This window comes from Geotrypetes seraphini, chromosome 11 (genome assembly GCF_902459505.1).
Source record: "Geotrypetes seraphini chromosome 11, aGeoSer1.1, whole genome shotgun sequence".
Classification (NCBI taxonomy): Eukaryota; Metazoa; Chordata; class Amphibia; order Gymnophiona; family Dermophiidae; genus Geotrypetes; species Geotrypetes seraphini.
In genome coordinates, this window is record NC_047094.1 from 32,191,637 (window position 1) to 32,208,759 (window position 17,123).

Sequence of the window (17,123 nt, forward strand, 5' to 3'; positions counted from 1 at the left end):
CCCACAATCGGGCTACAACTGGCACCGGGGGAAGGACTGGCAGTGAGTCATTGGGCCGGGCGGGCCAAAGAGGAGCCTCCAGAGGAGTCTCATCCCCCTCGGCGGACTAGCCAAAAGGACTGCATGCACTGAAAAAAGCAACCTCTGGAAGGAAAAGGGGCCAACCCCCGGCCAGGGTGGTACCTACAAAAAAAATCACACAAACGCCCATGGACGGTACCACTGCGCAAAGCCTGGCAAAGTCGATTCTCTGGAAGCCAAGACATCTTAGTCATTCAAGGCCTGAACCAGCTTATCCAACTCCTCAAAGAGAAAGGAGCCCCGAAAGGGAATTTTACTGAGCTTAGACTTAGATACCGCATCTGCCGACCAACCCCAAAGCCATAGGGTACAGAGGGTTGCCACTGCTAGGGCCATGGACTCGGCCGAGGCCCGCAACAGATCATGCATGACATCAGAGAGACAAGAAGCGCTGAGCTTAATCTTAGGCACTTCTTAATCCACTAAGGACCAGTCACGGTCCAGGACCTGTTCAGACCACCGGAGACAAGCTTGGACAACAGGACCACCACAAATTGCCGCCTGGACAGTCAAGGCAGCCACATCAAAATTCTGTTAAAGGAGACTCCATCTTATGGTCCTGAGGGTCCCTCAGGGCTAAACAGCCCTCAACAGATATGTCTTCAAGCGATAGCGGAGACCACCACATCGACCACAGGAAACTTAAAGGTATCTTTATCCCCATCAGGAATGGGGTAGAGCCTGGCCATGGACTCCGCCAAACAGAAAGGCGCATCTAGAATCTTCCACTGAGCATACACCACAAACGAATATCCTGATGCATAGGGAGAGCAGGATGTTGACCAGCAGCAGAGGGTCTACAACTCGAGGGTGGTCTTTAGCTTCCTCCTCAAAGCATAAAACCGAAGACACCTGAATAATAAGCTCTTTCTTCCCGGTAAAAAATGCGCATCTTCGCCAACCGTCGCCTCCAAAAATCCAACATCCAAATCATCAGACCCCCCCCCCCACCCCCTAGAGGATCCTAGATATCCATCCCAAGATCCAAGGTCCTCATCCGAAGAAACTGGATCAGCCATTAAAAGATCCTTGTCCCAAGTCACCCACGGCCGCTTGGATGATGGCTGAGGGGGCTGGACAGAAGGAGCTGGAGCAGGAGACTGAATGGGGGCAACCAAGGAAGGTAAGAACCCCCCAGAAGACCCCAAGACAGAAGCAGGACCTCCAATTATCTGTAAATAAGTCTTGTACATGGCTAACACAAAATCAGGGCAAAAAATCTCTTGGCAGCAATACTGAATTCACAGCAAGAACAGAAAACACATTTAAGACCTGTTCCTGTCGTTCTAAGACAGGCAGGTCACCTAAGGCCGCGGGCAAAATGTCCATGCTTCCCGCCAAAACTGAGGGAAGGCTCACTGACAAACTGTCTCCTGAAAGAAGAAGCTGCAACGAGGCCTGACTAGACCCCGCCACTAAAGCAGGACCGCCTGCAGCAGCAAAGGAATCCCCAGCCCCCTGGTGGTCAGCAATGCTGAATCTCCCTGACTGCCAGCAGGTGAGGAAACCCCAGCGTGGGCGACAGGGGAAGCAGAGGTGTCTTCACCGTCCCCCCTGCCAGCGAGTAGTGCACACTCGAAGGGGAGCCCTGCACTCCAATACCCGAAGCTGATGCCAGTTCCCCTTCGAGGCGGCCGGAACACTTTGTTTATTGTGTGATGCCTAAATATGAACCTTGCAAAAATTTTGTGTAAGCAACTTTTGCAAAGCTCATATTTAAGCCCAAAAGAACAAGTGCATATGTGAACATGAGCATAAGAAGCTACAAGTATCATAAAACCTTTGGGAATGTGTGTCCAACATGCTGTTCCCCATTAACCACATGTCTTCCACTCTTAAAATTTATATGCCATTAGTTTTCTGTATGGCACAGTATTACACTCATAGTAGAAGCCATGTGCTCAGACATCTACATGCAGCTCTGTCACGAGCCTTTTTATATGGGCCCCTCAGTGCTGAACCAGTAAACAAAGGAATGGAAAATTCTTCTCTCCTGTGGAGGTATGTGGTTGACAGCAGGATAAGCTTACCAACTAAGCCCTTACCAGAAATTCAACTCTCCATGCAAGAAGGTTTACCTCTTTGTCATCCTCTTCCTTTTCAGAAGAGGAGAGTTTCCAGAGACTGAGATGGGTGGTGGCTTTAAACCTCCTGACCTCAACTGGGAACCAGCTGACGAGCTGAAATCAGAAGCAGGCTTTATCTCATCATTCCAGGAGCTGCATAACTATCTTCCACTCGCTGGAAATATTGAACAACTTGAGTTGCAGAGGGTTCTTTTGGGCTCAGCACAATTCTATATTCTCTATCTCCACCTGCTGGTCAATGGACACAATACTCACAAGTCCCGAACTAACAGTGCAGATGCTAAGGAATTTTTTTTTTTTTTAGCATTAACTAGATTGTAAAAAGTTGTATAAGATAGCCAAATTTCATTTCTTTTGCTTATATAATCAAGGAAATATTTTGATACTGTACATGGTCGTGGTATGGTATCAAACAAAGAGCTATATCAAGTACTCCACTGGCAGATCTTAAACTTTACCAGAGTTCAGTTGAATAATGTAAAATTCAACACACAAAGTTTCATCAAAATCCATGATGGGAAGCCCTAAACCACTTGATATGGAATGACCCCCCTTGTTAATTCTCTCAATAAGATCCCAGCACAGACACGCTCATCATACCTTGTTTGGCATCATCACAAGCTGCTGTCCTTTGCAAATTGACCCAGATTCTAGCTTTCCCAGCACCACAGTGCCCATATCCTGCACAAAAACAGAAGACAAAAACTTACAGTATAGTATTAAGATGTACAAAAGACAATTCCAGTCCTTTTCCATTTCATATGTAGCACATCTATATGTCTTCATAGTTATTTATACAATTGAACAAACCTTAATTTTTCCAGGTGTAACATGTATTAAACAATAGAGAGGAAATCTGAACAGTTTCTACAATACTGGTCTCTATTGAAATGCTCCCAGATTAATTATATTTTGTATTAGGGCTAACAGCAGATGCTTTTAGAGTTAAACAGTAAACAAATATGTTAGTACAGTTACAAGACATTCTTTAACACAAGGTGCTGCAAGGGATTGCTTTGAATCATTACTATTCAATGAACAATGCATTAAAAGAAAATATACTTCAATATGTATCATAAAATGCAATTTACAAAGATATGCTCTAAAACTCCCTTATTGCTTCTAGGGTCTGGGCTAAACAGTCTAGTAAATAATAATTACCTGCTGTCTCATCAAATTCAATCACTGCAGAAAAAGGAAAGATTATGTTCTTAACCTTTGCTAATCTTTTTTCTTGTAAATCCACACTCTATTCCTGGATAAGTGGGTAGTCAATTCCATCTCGTGAGATGTCTTGTAGGAAGCTTCATTTACATATTTTGATCCTCCCCTCTTACCTTAGGGCTGCTCTCTGAATCAAGGAACTTTTGCCGCATTGACTGCTTTGAGATGCAGCATTGGTCTCAAGTCATTAGAACCTCTCTTTGGCACGATGAAGTATATCGAATACCTGCTGGAGCCCGAGTTGGAGTCTGGGACAGGCTCTATGGCTGCTATATCCAGCAATCTTTGGGACTTTGGCATTTCTGACTGGTCTCCCCACTGGAGAGTCTAGGAAAAATTTGGGAAGAGGCCGATAAGCTTGTACCTGTCTTGCAGAATGTCCAGCACCCAGCGATTTGTTAGAAGACCGAGACCTGCTGTCTGGCAAAGACATTGGTTTACAGTCCTGCACACTAACAATAAAATCATCCAGATCCTTACCAAACAGTAATTGTCCTTTAAAGGAAAATTTACTGAGGGTCACCTTATACGAGGAATCACTGGACCACTATCTGATCCACAACATCCTGGGCGTGGTGATAAGAGTAAACCAACAGCTTGCTTACCACTCTGAATAGGTCATACAGGGCATCAGTCACAGTGTACTTCAAAAACCAAAATGGATATTAAGTACTGTACTGTCAGGATCATGGAGTGACAGTCTTTTCAGCACAAAATCAATCCTGTGGTCTTGTGCGTTCTTCAATACTACACCGCCCTCACTGCGCCACCAAGGAGTCCACCTTTGGAGAAACAAAACACTAATTAAAGGCTTCTGCCATCGAACAGAGCTTGGACATAGCCTTAACCCCTCTCAGATAACCCTCCTGTATCTCCCAGTGATCCATGAACATCTTCGTAATGTCTAGATGGTCAGGAAAAGAGGAAGACTGCAGCTTTGTGCTATTCATGAGGACTGGCTAGACTCCAATTTTAACTCCTGAAAAGATTCTGAAATAATCCCTGACAACGCAGTCTCTGCACCATGACTGGATTCTGGAGATCTGTGACTGCAGCCAAATCCCCTACTGTGGAAGTGCCTGTCTGAGAAAACAAAGGCATGAGAACTTCATCTGGATCATCTGAATCGTCCGTTGGAGGATTGTTCCCCAGCTGCACATGGTCCCTCTGCTGGGGACTTGTATTCTTGAAAGAAGGGGCCCCTGAACCAACAGAGACACCATTGTAGGTAGATTTGGCAATTTTTATTGGCTAGATAAGCCTGAAACAGCATATTAATAAATTCTGGGGGAAAACCTTGACCCTGAGGGACGTCCACCTCCTTTGAAACTTTCTTGGAGCTCTTGAAGAATTTGCGGGCTTTAGATGTGAAATCATGGCTGTGGGCCCAATTTTTGACTTTTTGGATGGTCCTTGGATGGACTGAGTGGTAGAACCCCCTAAGGGGGTGGGGACTAAAGCCAATGCCATCTTATCCCCTCACGTGCCACGTGAAACACAGATGCTCAACCGACAGCCATCTGCCACAAACAGGCCATGAATCCGAAGTATCCTGTCCTGAGGTGTCCATATGACCTGTTTTCTTGAAAAATGAAGCTTGTAGAGGCGGAAAAAAGCTTTTAAATGAAATTGAGAAAATACAAGATGGTCACCACAGTAATGATTTTGCTAACAGACCAGGAAAATCAAATCGATCACCAAAACAGCAATTCTAGGATTTTTTTATTTTTTTTTTGGGGGGGGGGGGAACTAGGGCTATCTCCCAAAACTGATTTGTCAAGGAGTTTCCCTGTACCCCTCCCTTTTTTGTGTCCTCTACAAGTGACTGTCTGCTTTTAGATGAACTGGATTCTTGAGGACACTGAGGTAAGAGGGAAGGAGCTGAAAACATTATGTAAATGAAGCTTCCTACAAGCTGTCTGGCGACCATAGATGCATAAATCATTTGTCCAGGAATAGATCGGGATTGTACAAGAATATACTGTTAACAGTAAACCTGCTGGAGATAATTTGGAACAAATTAGAAATTAGGCAAGATCCACTAAAGTGGAGGTATAACTCCCTATGGGAGGACTTGTAGTACATATTCTGGGCATGTGGTATTTTGTATAATGTTGTATTTCTGTTTAACAGGTTATATTGAAATTATTTTTCTTACAACATGGAAACATAGAACGATGATGGCAGAAAAGGGCTATAGCCCATCAAGTCTGCCCACTCTAATGACCCCACCCCATTAAGTCTGAGTGCTAGTGACCTAGTTCCTTAACTCGACCCATAACTGATCATGGAGCACACAAACCAAGTTTTTATCTTACAATTTATTTATTCAATTTTCTATACCATTCTCCCAGGGGAGCTCAGAATGGTTTACATTAATTTATTCAGGTGCTTAAACATTTGTTTATACCTTGTATTTATCCACAATTGGCAGCCTCACTGGTCCATCAGCTGATCTACAGAAGTTTGGCAAATTATCCAGATATGGGATGAAAGGTAATCCACTAAGAAAAGAGAAAATAAATGTAATACCAACCTATATTAAAAAAAAAAAAGTTTGAATGCCAAATAAACTTGTGATACAGTTAAGATCAGTTTGAAACTGAATGGAAGATTAGGTTTTTACCTTCCACAATCTTCTTTCTGTTAGTCCTTATAGGATTCCATATTCTAGGTGTTCAATCCCTTCCCGCAATCTGGGAGTTGCAGAAATCCAAACACTTTTCTGAGCATGTGCTCCTCCTGCCTTAGAAAGAGAGTTGGAGCCCCATGAGGTTTAGTCCCAAAGCCAAGTAACTATACTGGTATTAATCCTTGACAAAATAAGGGGGCATGGGGTAACCTCCCCAGCAACATAAACAATTTCTGTTATGGTCTGCTCTGCAAAATATAAAAACAAGTAATAAACACAGAAAAACACTGAGGAACAATGTAGAACTAACCTGCTGTGTACAATGAGCACCCACATGAAACAGCCATCGGTTATATGTATATTCACAGGAAAGCAAGCTCCCCATAGGATCCATTGACTGGCTGCAAGATCCTTAAGCCTGTAAGGAGAATAACTGAGGCAGAAAGAAAGAGGGCAATTCCGAACAACTGAGCTGACACAGAGAGGGCAGGTCGTATGGAATCCTACAGGGACTAACAGAAAAAAGATTATCCAAGGTAAAAACCTAATCTTCCATTCTGCTATGTCCCTTCCGGATTCCATACTTTAGGTGACGTACCAAAGCAATGGCAGCATCTAGGGAGGGACAGATGAGCCTGCCCTCAACACCGAACTCCTAAAAGCAGCTTCAGAGCGAGTCACCTCATCCACTCAGTAAAACCGGGTAAAGGTATAAAAAGAGGACTAAGTAGCTGCCCTGCAAATTTCATCTGGATGAATCGCTCGAGAATCTGCCCACAATGCAGCAACAGTTCTAGTCGAGTGGGCCTTAAGAAAAACCAGCAGCTGCTTGTCGCAGGTAATATAAGTCACGGAAATGGCCATATGAATCCAATGGGCGATTGAGGTCTTAGAAGTCGGCCTACCTCACTGAGACGTAGTAGTCAGGACAAAGAGATGTCATTTGAAAGTCATTAGTCTTCTCCAAATAGTGGAGCAAGACTCTCCTGATGTTCAACTTGCATAAGATCTGAAATACGCCATGCTGAGACAATGGTGACCAGAAAGACAGTCTTGATCATCAGATGTAGAAGAGAAACATCTTTCAGGGGCTCGAATGGGGCTTCTACAAGACACTGCAGAATGATGTTAAGATTCCACCTAGGGAAAGGATGACGCAAGGGAGGCTGCAAGCAAAGTGCCCCTCTCAGAAACCTGGTCACATCAGGATGAGCAGTAAGCGAATTGGAACCTCTATATGCTCGAAAAGACAAAAAACCTACTACCTGAACCTTAAGGGAGGCTACAGCTAAACCCTTATCCAAGCTTGCCTTAAGAAAAGACAGATCCACCAGAATGGGAGCCTGCTCAGGCTCTTCCTGGTCCTTGACACACCACTCTTGGAAAGCCTTCCAGGCTTTGGTATAAGAAGCTATAGTATAGGGTTTTTTAGACTTTAAAAGCATTGAAATGACTATCAAGACTGAGCACTCAAGAGCCATGCCATAAGACCAAAGCGCTGCAAGTTCTCCATGGGCACTGGACCCTAACTGAGAAGGTTGTGATGAAGAGGGAGCTTGAGCTTCAGGACCCAATGAAGATGGACAGAATCTGCATACCATGGACAATGAGGCCAGTTTAGAGCCACTAGGATCACTAGGTCAGGATGTGATGCTATCCAGCAGATGACCCAACCAACCAGAGGCAAAAAGGGAACACAAAGGAGTTTGTGAGCTGGCCAAGGCTGAACGAAGTTGTCCAGACCTATACTTCTGCACTCTGTTTTTCGACTGAAGTGGCATCTGACCTTCAAGTTCCTGGCTAAAGTTTGTGAGCTGGTCAAGGCTGAACGAAGTTGTCCAGACCTATACTTCTGCACTCTGTTTTTCGACTGAAGTGGCACCTGACCTTCAAGTTCCTGGCTAAAGTTTGTGAGCTGGTCAAGGCTGAACGAAGTTGTCCAGACCTATACTTCTGCACTCTGTTTTTCGACTGAAGTGGCACCTGACCTTCAAGTTCCTGGCTAAAGCCATAAAGTCTATCTGTGGTTGGCCACAGTGCTACACAATAATGCTTTTTGCAAGAGACCATTCTCCCAGGTCCAGGACTTGTTGACTGAGTAAGTCTGCCTGTACGTTGTTGACTCTGGCCACGTGCACTGTAGAGACAGACAGAAGATGCAACTCCACCAAGTGAAACAACATGCGATCTCCCTGGCCCAAGGGATTGCTTCTTGTACCCCCTTGACGATTTACATATGCCATCGCCGTGGTGATGTCCGAGAACACTCGCACCGTTTTCCCTTCCAGAGTGGGCTAGAGAGCGAGTAATGCCAGCCCAATAGCCCAAAGCTCCAGGTGATTGATCAATCAATGCTTCTGATACAGCATCTACTGCCCCTGAATGGAGAGGTCCTTGCAGTGATCACCTCAGCCAACAGGCTTGCATCCATCATGAAAGTGATCCACTCCGTGATCTGAAGAGGTTTGTCTTGGCAGAGAGCCTCCATCTAAAGCCACCAGCACAGACTGCTGTGAGCTGGTTACATCCAGGTAAGTGGCATCTAAAGGGGATGACACTGCGGAGACCACAGCGAGATGAGGGACTCCTATGGAGGGTGCCATGTGCGCTCTTGGCCCAAGAGACCGTCTCCATGGACTCCAGAACCTGTATATAATGCCAGGCTATGGGAATTGGAAGATCCAGGAGATCTCCAATTCGCTTCTGAAGTTTGTCTGCGTAATTTGGGAAGAAACACATGTCCCTGCAGGGTGTTGAAGAGAAGGTCCAGATACTCAAAGGTCTGTGATGATGTCAAATGGCTCTTCCTGAAGTTGACAATCCAACCCAAGCATTGTAGCAGACATTACTGTCTCCACTGTTCGTTCGCACTCCTGCTGAGACGGAGCCCGGATCAACTAGTCATCCAAGTAGGGATGGACCTGCATACCCTGCCTGCCTGCACTACAACCACCATCACCTTGGTGAAATTGCGAGGTGCTGTCGTGAACTTAAAGGGCAGAGCTGCGAACTGGAAATGCTGTTGCAGAACATGGAAACGCAGAAACCTGTGATACTCTGGATAGATTGGAATATGGAGGCAAGCCTCCATGAGATCCAAGGATGCCAGAAACTTCCCGGGACAGACAACAGCTATGACTGTGAGCACAGTTTCCATTCGGAAATGAGGAATCCGCAAGAAGCGATTAACCGACTTGAGATCCAGAATGAGTCTCCAGTCCTCAGTCTTTCTTTGGCATGATGAAGTATAAAGAGTATCTGCCTAAGCCAATTCACTTCCAGACCGGGCTCTATGGCTCAAATGTCCAAGGTATGCTTCAGGGTAGCATAAACCTTTGACTCCTTTTCCGGCCGACCTGCCGGAAAGTCCAGAAACAAATCCAGAGGAGGCAAAATAAATCTATCTTGTGACCCTCCCAAATGATGTCCAGCACCCATTGATCCAAGGATATGAAAGTCCATTCCTGGTAAAATAGAGAGCTGGCCCCGATATGAGGGAGCCCCACCTGACTTCTGACATATATATCCCCATTATACTTCCAATTCCATCCCCATTATACTTCCAATTCAAGACGTCTTCAGGCATCCGGATCCTATGCGGCTGCTGTTCCTTATATATATATATATATATAGCTTTTGGGGTATCCCACTGCTCCATCACCAGCTGTGGGATGGATAAAAGGAGGACAGCACATTAGGTGGTTTATGACTGAACACTGAGAGTCCAATTTAAGCTCTTACAGGGCATCAGCAATGAAATGGTGGATAGAGACAGACTTAAAAAGTTTGCATATCGTGGGGTCCTCACCCAAATCTGGACTCTCCAAGGTATGCACTGACTAGTCCTGGCAAGTTTATCAGCAGCATCCAGGACACAGTGTCAAGAGATAGGATAGGAATAATATCCATGTGACAACTAATGCAATTGAAATCTGTCATAGCGGATGAGAGGGCTCCTACACAGCGATCTCCGGCACCGGCGTGATGACCAGCTTGGAAGAAGGCTGCGTCAAATGAGAAAGGTTCAAAGAATACGCTCTCCAAAGGAGCTGAATAAAATCTGGGGAAAATTCACACCCCGGGGTCACTGCTGGGTCCAGCTGAGGCGCTCACCTCGCACCAAAGGAGTCCCCAGACTCAGAACGCAGGCATTTGGTGCCAGGCTCTAGAATGGTCTCTGGATGAGACTTTCTGCCCAAATCACGGACCCAGGCCAGCTCCCCAGCCCTGGAGGACCCAGAGGAAGCAAAGCCTGAAGCTCTGGCCCTTTCCTCCAGTGTGCTGTGGGACGTGGTAAAGGACGCTGTTCCAGCACAATCCATACATGTAGTCGACAGATATGGGGCTGATGAATCCATCCCAATCAATTTGCAACAGAATTGAGGGGTTTTGAGCCAAAAATCAAGCTTTGGTTTTATATATATATATATATATAAAAATTTTTTAAAAAAATTATATATATATATAAATAAAAATATATATATAAAAATAAAAACCAAGATGGTCATCGCCAGCGTATTTGTACCAAAAATGGCAAAAAAGCACAGTTACTTACCGTAACAGGTGTTATCCAGGGACAGCAGGCAGATATTCTTAACGCATGGGTGACGTCACCGACGGAGCCCCGGTACGGACCTTTTTAACTAGAAAGTTCTAGTTGGCCGCACCGCGCATGCGCGAGTGCCTTCCCGCCCGACGGAGGAGAGCGTGGTCCCCAGTTAAGATAAGCCAGCTAAGAAGCCAACCCGGGGAGGAGGGTGGGATGTAAGAATATCTGCCTGCTGTCCCTGGATAACACCTGTTACGGTAAATAACTGTGCTTTATCCCAGGACAAGCAGGCAGCATATTCTTAACGCATGGGTGACCTCCAAGCTAACAGAGAGGGAGGAGGGATGGTTGGCCATTAGGAAAATAAATTTTGTAACACAGATTGGCCGAAGTGACCATCCCGTCTGGAGAAGGCATCAAGACAGTAGTGAGTAGTGAACGTGTGAACTGAGGACCAAGTGGCAGCCTTGCAGATTTCCTCGATGGGCGTGGAACGGAGGAAAGCCACAGAAGCAGCCATAGCTCTGACCCTGTGGGCCGTGACAGAACCTTCCAGTGAGAGACCGGCCCGAGCATAACAGAACACAATACAGGCAGCAAGCCAGTTGGAAAGCGTCCGTTTAGAGACAGGACGACCTAGACGGTTAGGATCGAAGGTCAGAAAGAGCTGAGGGGACGAGCGGTGAGCCCTGGTACGGTCAAAGTAGTATGCAAGGGCACGCTTACAATCCAGCGTGTGCAATGCCTGTTCCCCAGGATGATAATGGGGTTTAGGGAAAAAGAGAGGCAACACAATGGACTGGTTGAGGTGAAAAACTGAGACCACCTTGGGAAGGAATTTAGGATGGGTACGCAGAACCACCTTGTCATGGTGAAAAAGAGTGAACGGTGGATCGGCGACCAGTGCATGCATCTCACTAACCCTCCTGGCAAAGGTGATGGCAATGAGGAAAAGCACCTTCCATGTCAGAAGTTTGAGCGAAGTTGTGGCAAGAGGCTCAAAAGTGGGTTTCATGAGGGCTGATAAAACCACATTCAGGTCCCAGGCGACAGGAGGAGGCTTCAGAGGTGGTTTGACAATGAAGAGGCCTCTCATGAACCGGGAAACCAGCGGATGAGCCGTAAGAGGATAGGCTCATGAAACGCAGTGATGGCACTGAGGTGGACTCTGATTGAGGTAGACTTGAGGCCAGCGTCGGACAGAGAGCAAATAGTCCAGTACGGTTTCCACCGCTAATGAGGTGGGATCGTGATGATGCAGTAGACACCAAGAGGAGAACTTGGTCCACTTCTGATGGTAACATTGGAGGGTGGCCGGTTTCCTGGAGGCATCCAAAATGCGACGGACAGGCAGAGACAGATTCTCTGGAGAGGTCAGCCCGAGAGAAACCAAGCTGTCAGGTGGAGCGAAGACAGATTGGGATGCAGTAGAGACTGACGGTGCTGCGTAAGTAGAGTAGGAAACACAGGAAGAGGAATGGGCTCCCTGGAGCTGAGCTGAAGCAGGAGGGAGAACCAGTGTTGGCGAGGCCACCGAGGAGCGATGAGAATCATGGTGGCCCTGTCCCTGCGGAGTTTGGATAACGTCCGCAACATCAGAGGCAGTGGAGGAAAGGCATAGAGGAACCGATCCGTCCAGTCGAGCAGGAATGCATCTGGGGTCAGACGATGAGGAAAGAAGAGTCTGGAACAGAACTGGGGCAGCTGATGGTTGTGAGGCGCTGCAAAGAGGTCCACCTGCGGAGTGCCCCAGCGAGCAAAGATGGAGTGGAGTGTTGAAGGGTCCAGAGTCCACTCGTGAGGTTGAAGGATGCGGCTGAGATTGTCGGCCAGGGAGTTCTGTTCGCCCTGGATATAGACAGCCTTGAGGAAGAGATTGCGTGCCGTGGCCCAGGTCCAGATGCTGAGAGCCTCCTGACAAAGGAGGCGAGATCCGGTGCCGCCTTGCTTGTTTATGTAGTACATGGCGACTTGATAGTCTGTGCACAGGAGAAGAACCTGAGGGCAGAGAAGGTGCTGGAAGGCCTTGAGAGCATAGAACATGGCTCTGAGTTCCAGGAAATTGATGTGATGTTGACGCTCCTGAGGGGTCCAGAGTCCCTGGGTGCGGAGATCTCCCAGGTGAGCTCCCCACGCATAGGGGGGAGGCATCCGTGGTTATGATCATGGAGTGAGGGAGTAGATGAAAGAGTAGACCCCTGGAAAGATTTGAGGAGTTCAACCACCATTGAAGAGATTGCTGAAGAGACGATGTCACAGAGATGGGATGAGAAAGAAGATCCGTGGTCTGTGACCATTGGTTGGCAAGAGTCCATTGAGGTGTCCTGAGGTGGAGTCGCGCCAGAGGAAGCACATGGACCGTCGAGGCCATGTAGCCCAGGAGGACCATCATCTGTCGGGCAGGAATGGAGTGATGAAGGAGCACCTGACGACAGAGGTGGAGCAGGGTCCGTTGACGGTCGGAGGGGAGAAACGCCCTCATTAGTGTGGTGTCGAGAACTGCTCCAATGAACTGAAGTCGCTGTGTGGGAAGCAGATGCGACTTGGGGTAGTTGATCTCGAACCCCAGGAGATGGAGGAAAGAGATGGTGTGATGAGTGGCTTGTAGCACAAGTGGAGACGTAGGTGCTTTTACCAACCAATCGTCCAAGTAGGGGAACACCTGGAGGTTGTGAGACCTGAGGAAGGCCGCCACCACAATAAGGCACTTGGTGAACACCCTGGGCGATGAAGCGAGGCCAAAAGGTAGCACTTTGTACTGATAGTGACGGTGCTGTATCTGAAACCGTAGGTAGCGACGTGAAGTCGGATTGATTGGGATGTGAGTGTAGGCCTCTTTGAGGTCCAGGGAACATAGCCAGTCGTGTTGAGAGAGAAGAGGGTAAAGCGTGGCAAGGGAGAGCATTCTGAACTTCTCCTTGACCAGACACTTGTGGAGGTCCCTGAGATCGAGGATGGGACGAAGGTCTCCTGTCTTCTTGGGAACCAGGAAGTAGCGGGAGTAGAATCCCTGACCCCTTTGGTCCGGAGGCACCTCTTCGATGGCATTGAGAAGAAGGAGGGATTGGACCTCCCTCAGGAGGAGGGGGGTTTGGGAGGAGTGAGAAGCAGACTCTGCGGGAGGATTGTCTGGTGGAAGAGTCTGGAAGTTGAGAGAGTAGCCGTGGCGAATGATGTTGAGGACCCATTGGTCTGATGTGATGACCTCCCAACGGCTGAGGAAGATTTGGAGGCGACCTCCGATAGGCTGAGGAAGAGGCAATGATGATGGGAGACTGGCTATGCCCTGGAGGAAAAAGTCAAAAGGGCTGAGATGGTTTTGACGGAGGGAGAGGCTTGGCAGGTTGGTGAGACTGTGAGCGAGCCTGAGATTGATGCTGTTGACGAGGTCGGCGAGGCTGCTGTTGAGGCGGGTTGAGAGGTCTGGCCGAGAACCTGCGCTGATAGGAAGACTGCTGTCTGTAGGTGCGAGCAGGTGGAGTCTTCTTTTTAGGTTTAATCAGAGTGTCCCACCTGGTCTCATGTGCTGAGAGTTTCTGGGTTGTTGAATCCAGGGACTCTCCGAAGAGTTCATCACCCAGACAAGGTGCGTTAGCCAGGCGGTCCTGGTGGTTAATGTCCAAACGTCGCATGGCCACCGCCATGGCAGATGCGCGAGAGGTCAGCTCAAATGAGTCGTAGATGGAGCGAACCATGAATTTCCTGAGTTGGAGGAGGCTGGAAATATGTTGCTGGAAAAGAGGGACCTTACGTTCAGGAAGGTATTTCTGTAAGGAGGAGAGCTGTTGCACCAGATGCTTCATGTAGAAGGAGAAGTGGAAGGTGTAGTTGTTGGCTCTATTGGCTAACATGGCATTTTGGAAAAGGCGCTTACCAAATTTATCCATGGTTTTTCCCTCTCTGCCAGGAGGGGTGGAGGCATATACACTGGAACCCTGAGATTCCACCATGAGAGACTCGTGGGGCAATTGAGGTTTATCAAACCCTGGGATTGGAATAACCCGGTACAAGCTATCCAATTTACGAGGGGCTCCAGGAACCGTGAGGGGAGCTTTCCAGTTTTTATAGAAAGTTTCCCGTAAGATGTCGTGGACGGGCAACTTCAGAAATTCTTTGGGAGGTTGCTCAAAGTCTAGGGCATCGAGGAAAGCCTGAGACTTTTTAGAGTCGGACTCTAAGGGAATGGAAAGAGCTGCTGACATCTCCCTAAGGAATTTGGAGAAAGAGGATTGCTCTGGTTTGGAGACGGTGTCGGTCATGGAGGGTTCTTCGTCGGTTGAAGAAGTGTCCTCCTCGGTACCGTGAGGGGAGTCTTCCCACAAATCTGGGTCCCTAACGTCGGGGTGCGTACGTTTGGACATCGGTGTGGAGGGCTCGGCATGGCGGGTCTTTGAAAGAGATTTGCCTGAGCGCACCGAGGCGGTACCGGGTGAGGAAGACCGATGTCGTTCCTGGGACCGGACAGGGTCGGCAGTATCACGGGTATGTACTGTAGGTGTTTCAGCCAAGAGCACCGGCATGGAAGTATTAATTGGTACCGAGGGGGTCGACACCGATGGGACAGTGTGAGGCTCGGACTGGACCCGTACCGGAAAGTGCAGTGCCAGCAACGCCGGCAACAGTTGTTGGAGCTGTTGTTGCAGCTGCTCCTGTAACTGTGTTTGGAGTATGGCCGCGATGCGGTCGTCCAAGGGAGGCACCGGTACCGCTTTTTTCTTCTTCGGTACCATAGGTGCCGCTTTACACTCCGGCGATGAGGAGGCCGATGATGAGGCACTCACCGAGATTGGAGCGGAGCGTTTGCGGGGCCGGTGTGGTGCCGGGAGGGCCGGTGTCGCAACCGTGGCAGGAGGGCGCTCAAGGGAAGTGGGAGGCTTCTTAGCTGGCTTACCTGGGCCCAACGACCCCGAGGAAGGGTCCAGTGGTGTCGATGTCTTCGGTGCCGACTTTTGTGGTGCTGTCGACGTCGCAGCCGGTTCCATGGCAGATCCGGTACCAAACAAAATATTTTGCTGGATCTGCCGATTCTTCAAAGTACGCTTTTTAAGCGTAGCACAGCGGGTGCAGGTGTCAGCCCGATGCTCTGGACCCAAGCACTGGAGGCACCAATTGTGTGGGTCAGTGAGGGAGATCGGGCGTGCACACCGCTGGCACTTCTTAAAACCCGGTTGAGGGGGCATGAATGGAAACACGGCCTTCGCAAAATCGAACCCGGAGGCCTGTATGGTGGCAATAGGCCCCGCCGGGGCCGGCCTGAAAAAACAAGCAAAACTCGACGAGTTTTTATTTTTTTTTTGGTAAAACAAAAATAAAGGGAATCCGATAAGAATAAAGGAAAAAAAGTGAAAAAATACGCGAGCGGGAAGGCAAAAATTAGTTTTTCAACAGCCGTTGAAAACACATGCGTCTTCTTCGCTCCGCGGAAACGAAGAAACTGGGGACCACGCTCTCCTCCGTTGGGCGGGAAGGCACTCGCGCATGCGCGGTGCGGCCAACTAGAACTTTCTAGTTAAAAAGGTCCGTACCGGGGCTCCGTCGGTGACATCACCCATGCGTTAAGAATATGCTGCCTGCTTGTCCTGGGATAATAAAGAAAATCTGAAAATAAAAAAATAGTAATTTGGGGTTTGGGGAGGTGGGAGACCTGAACTCTACCCTTAAAAACTCTGAAAAATGAGCTTTACAGAGTTCCACAGACCACCCCCAAAGGTCCCGTAGGAAATAATGGAGGTGAACTTACAGTCTGTGAAGTGCCTGCCTGCCAGCTCTGTACACTGAGGTTGAATGGAGGACAAGGATTTTCTGCCTCAAAACTGCTCCAAAATGACCAAAATTTAAGATCTTTGGACAGACTCCAACTGTAACCTCTGCCCCTATGGAACTTCTCCAAACGACCGGGAGCAGAAATTGCAGCCTGCGCATTGAAACCTGGAGATTTTTATCAGGATGCATACAGCCTGCGCTTAAACCCGACAGGGTCAGAGGGCAAGTGAGCTCCCAGGGAAATGGACCCCAAGTCTGAAAAAGGTGGCACATAGCTAGCAAGCTCAATAGGTCCACCGAAGTTTCTGTGAAGCAGCAATCCGGCTCTGTGGGACTTTGTCCTTTCCTACAGCAGAGGATACCGCACAGGGTCTCATGGCACTGGGCCATCAAAGACAATGAACTTTAAGTGAAAAAAAAAAAGAAAAAGATGCAGAGTAAATCAGAAGATTTCTGCTTGGATTGAGAAATTGAAACTGGAGGGGGCTCTAACTCTCTTTCTAAGGTAGAAGGAGCACATGCTCAGAAAAGTGTTTGGATTTCCCTAACTCCCAGATTCTGGGAAGGAATTGAACATCTGGAGCAGTGGTTCCCAACCCTGTCCTGGAGAACCACCAAGCCAATCAGGTTTTCAGGACAGCCCTAATGAATATGCATGCCTGTCACCTCCATTATATGTAAATGTAATGTAATGTAATGTAATTTATTTCTTATATACCGCTACATCCGTTAGGTTCTAAGCGGTTTACAGAAAATATACATTAAGATTAGAAATAAGAAAGGTACT

At 47.9% G+C, this 17,123-nt stretch overlaps 1 protein-coding gene across 4 annotated transcripts in view; it reads right to left on the minus strand.

The window, feature by feature from the left end:
• Window positions 1-17,123, minus strand: part of GSPT1 (G1 to S phase transition 1) — a 132,804-nt gene that overhangs the window by 28,271 nt on the left and 87,410 nt on the right. For all 4 annotated transcript variants that reach the window (XM_033914904.1, XM_033914902.1, XM_033914900.1 and 1 more), the window contains 2 exons: window positions 5,803-5,896; window positions 2,769-2,849 (listed from right to left, as the gene is read on the minus strand). In XM_033914904.1, the coding sequence (XP_033770795.1) occupies window positions 2,769-2,849; window positions 5,803-5,896 (175 nt within the window). The remainder of the gene's footprint in view (window positions 1-2,768; window positions 2,850-5,802; window positions 5,897-17,123) is intronic.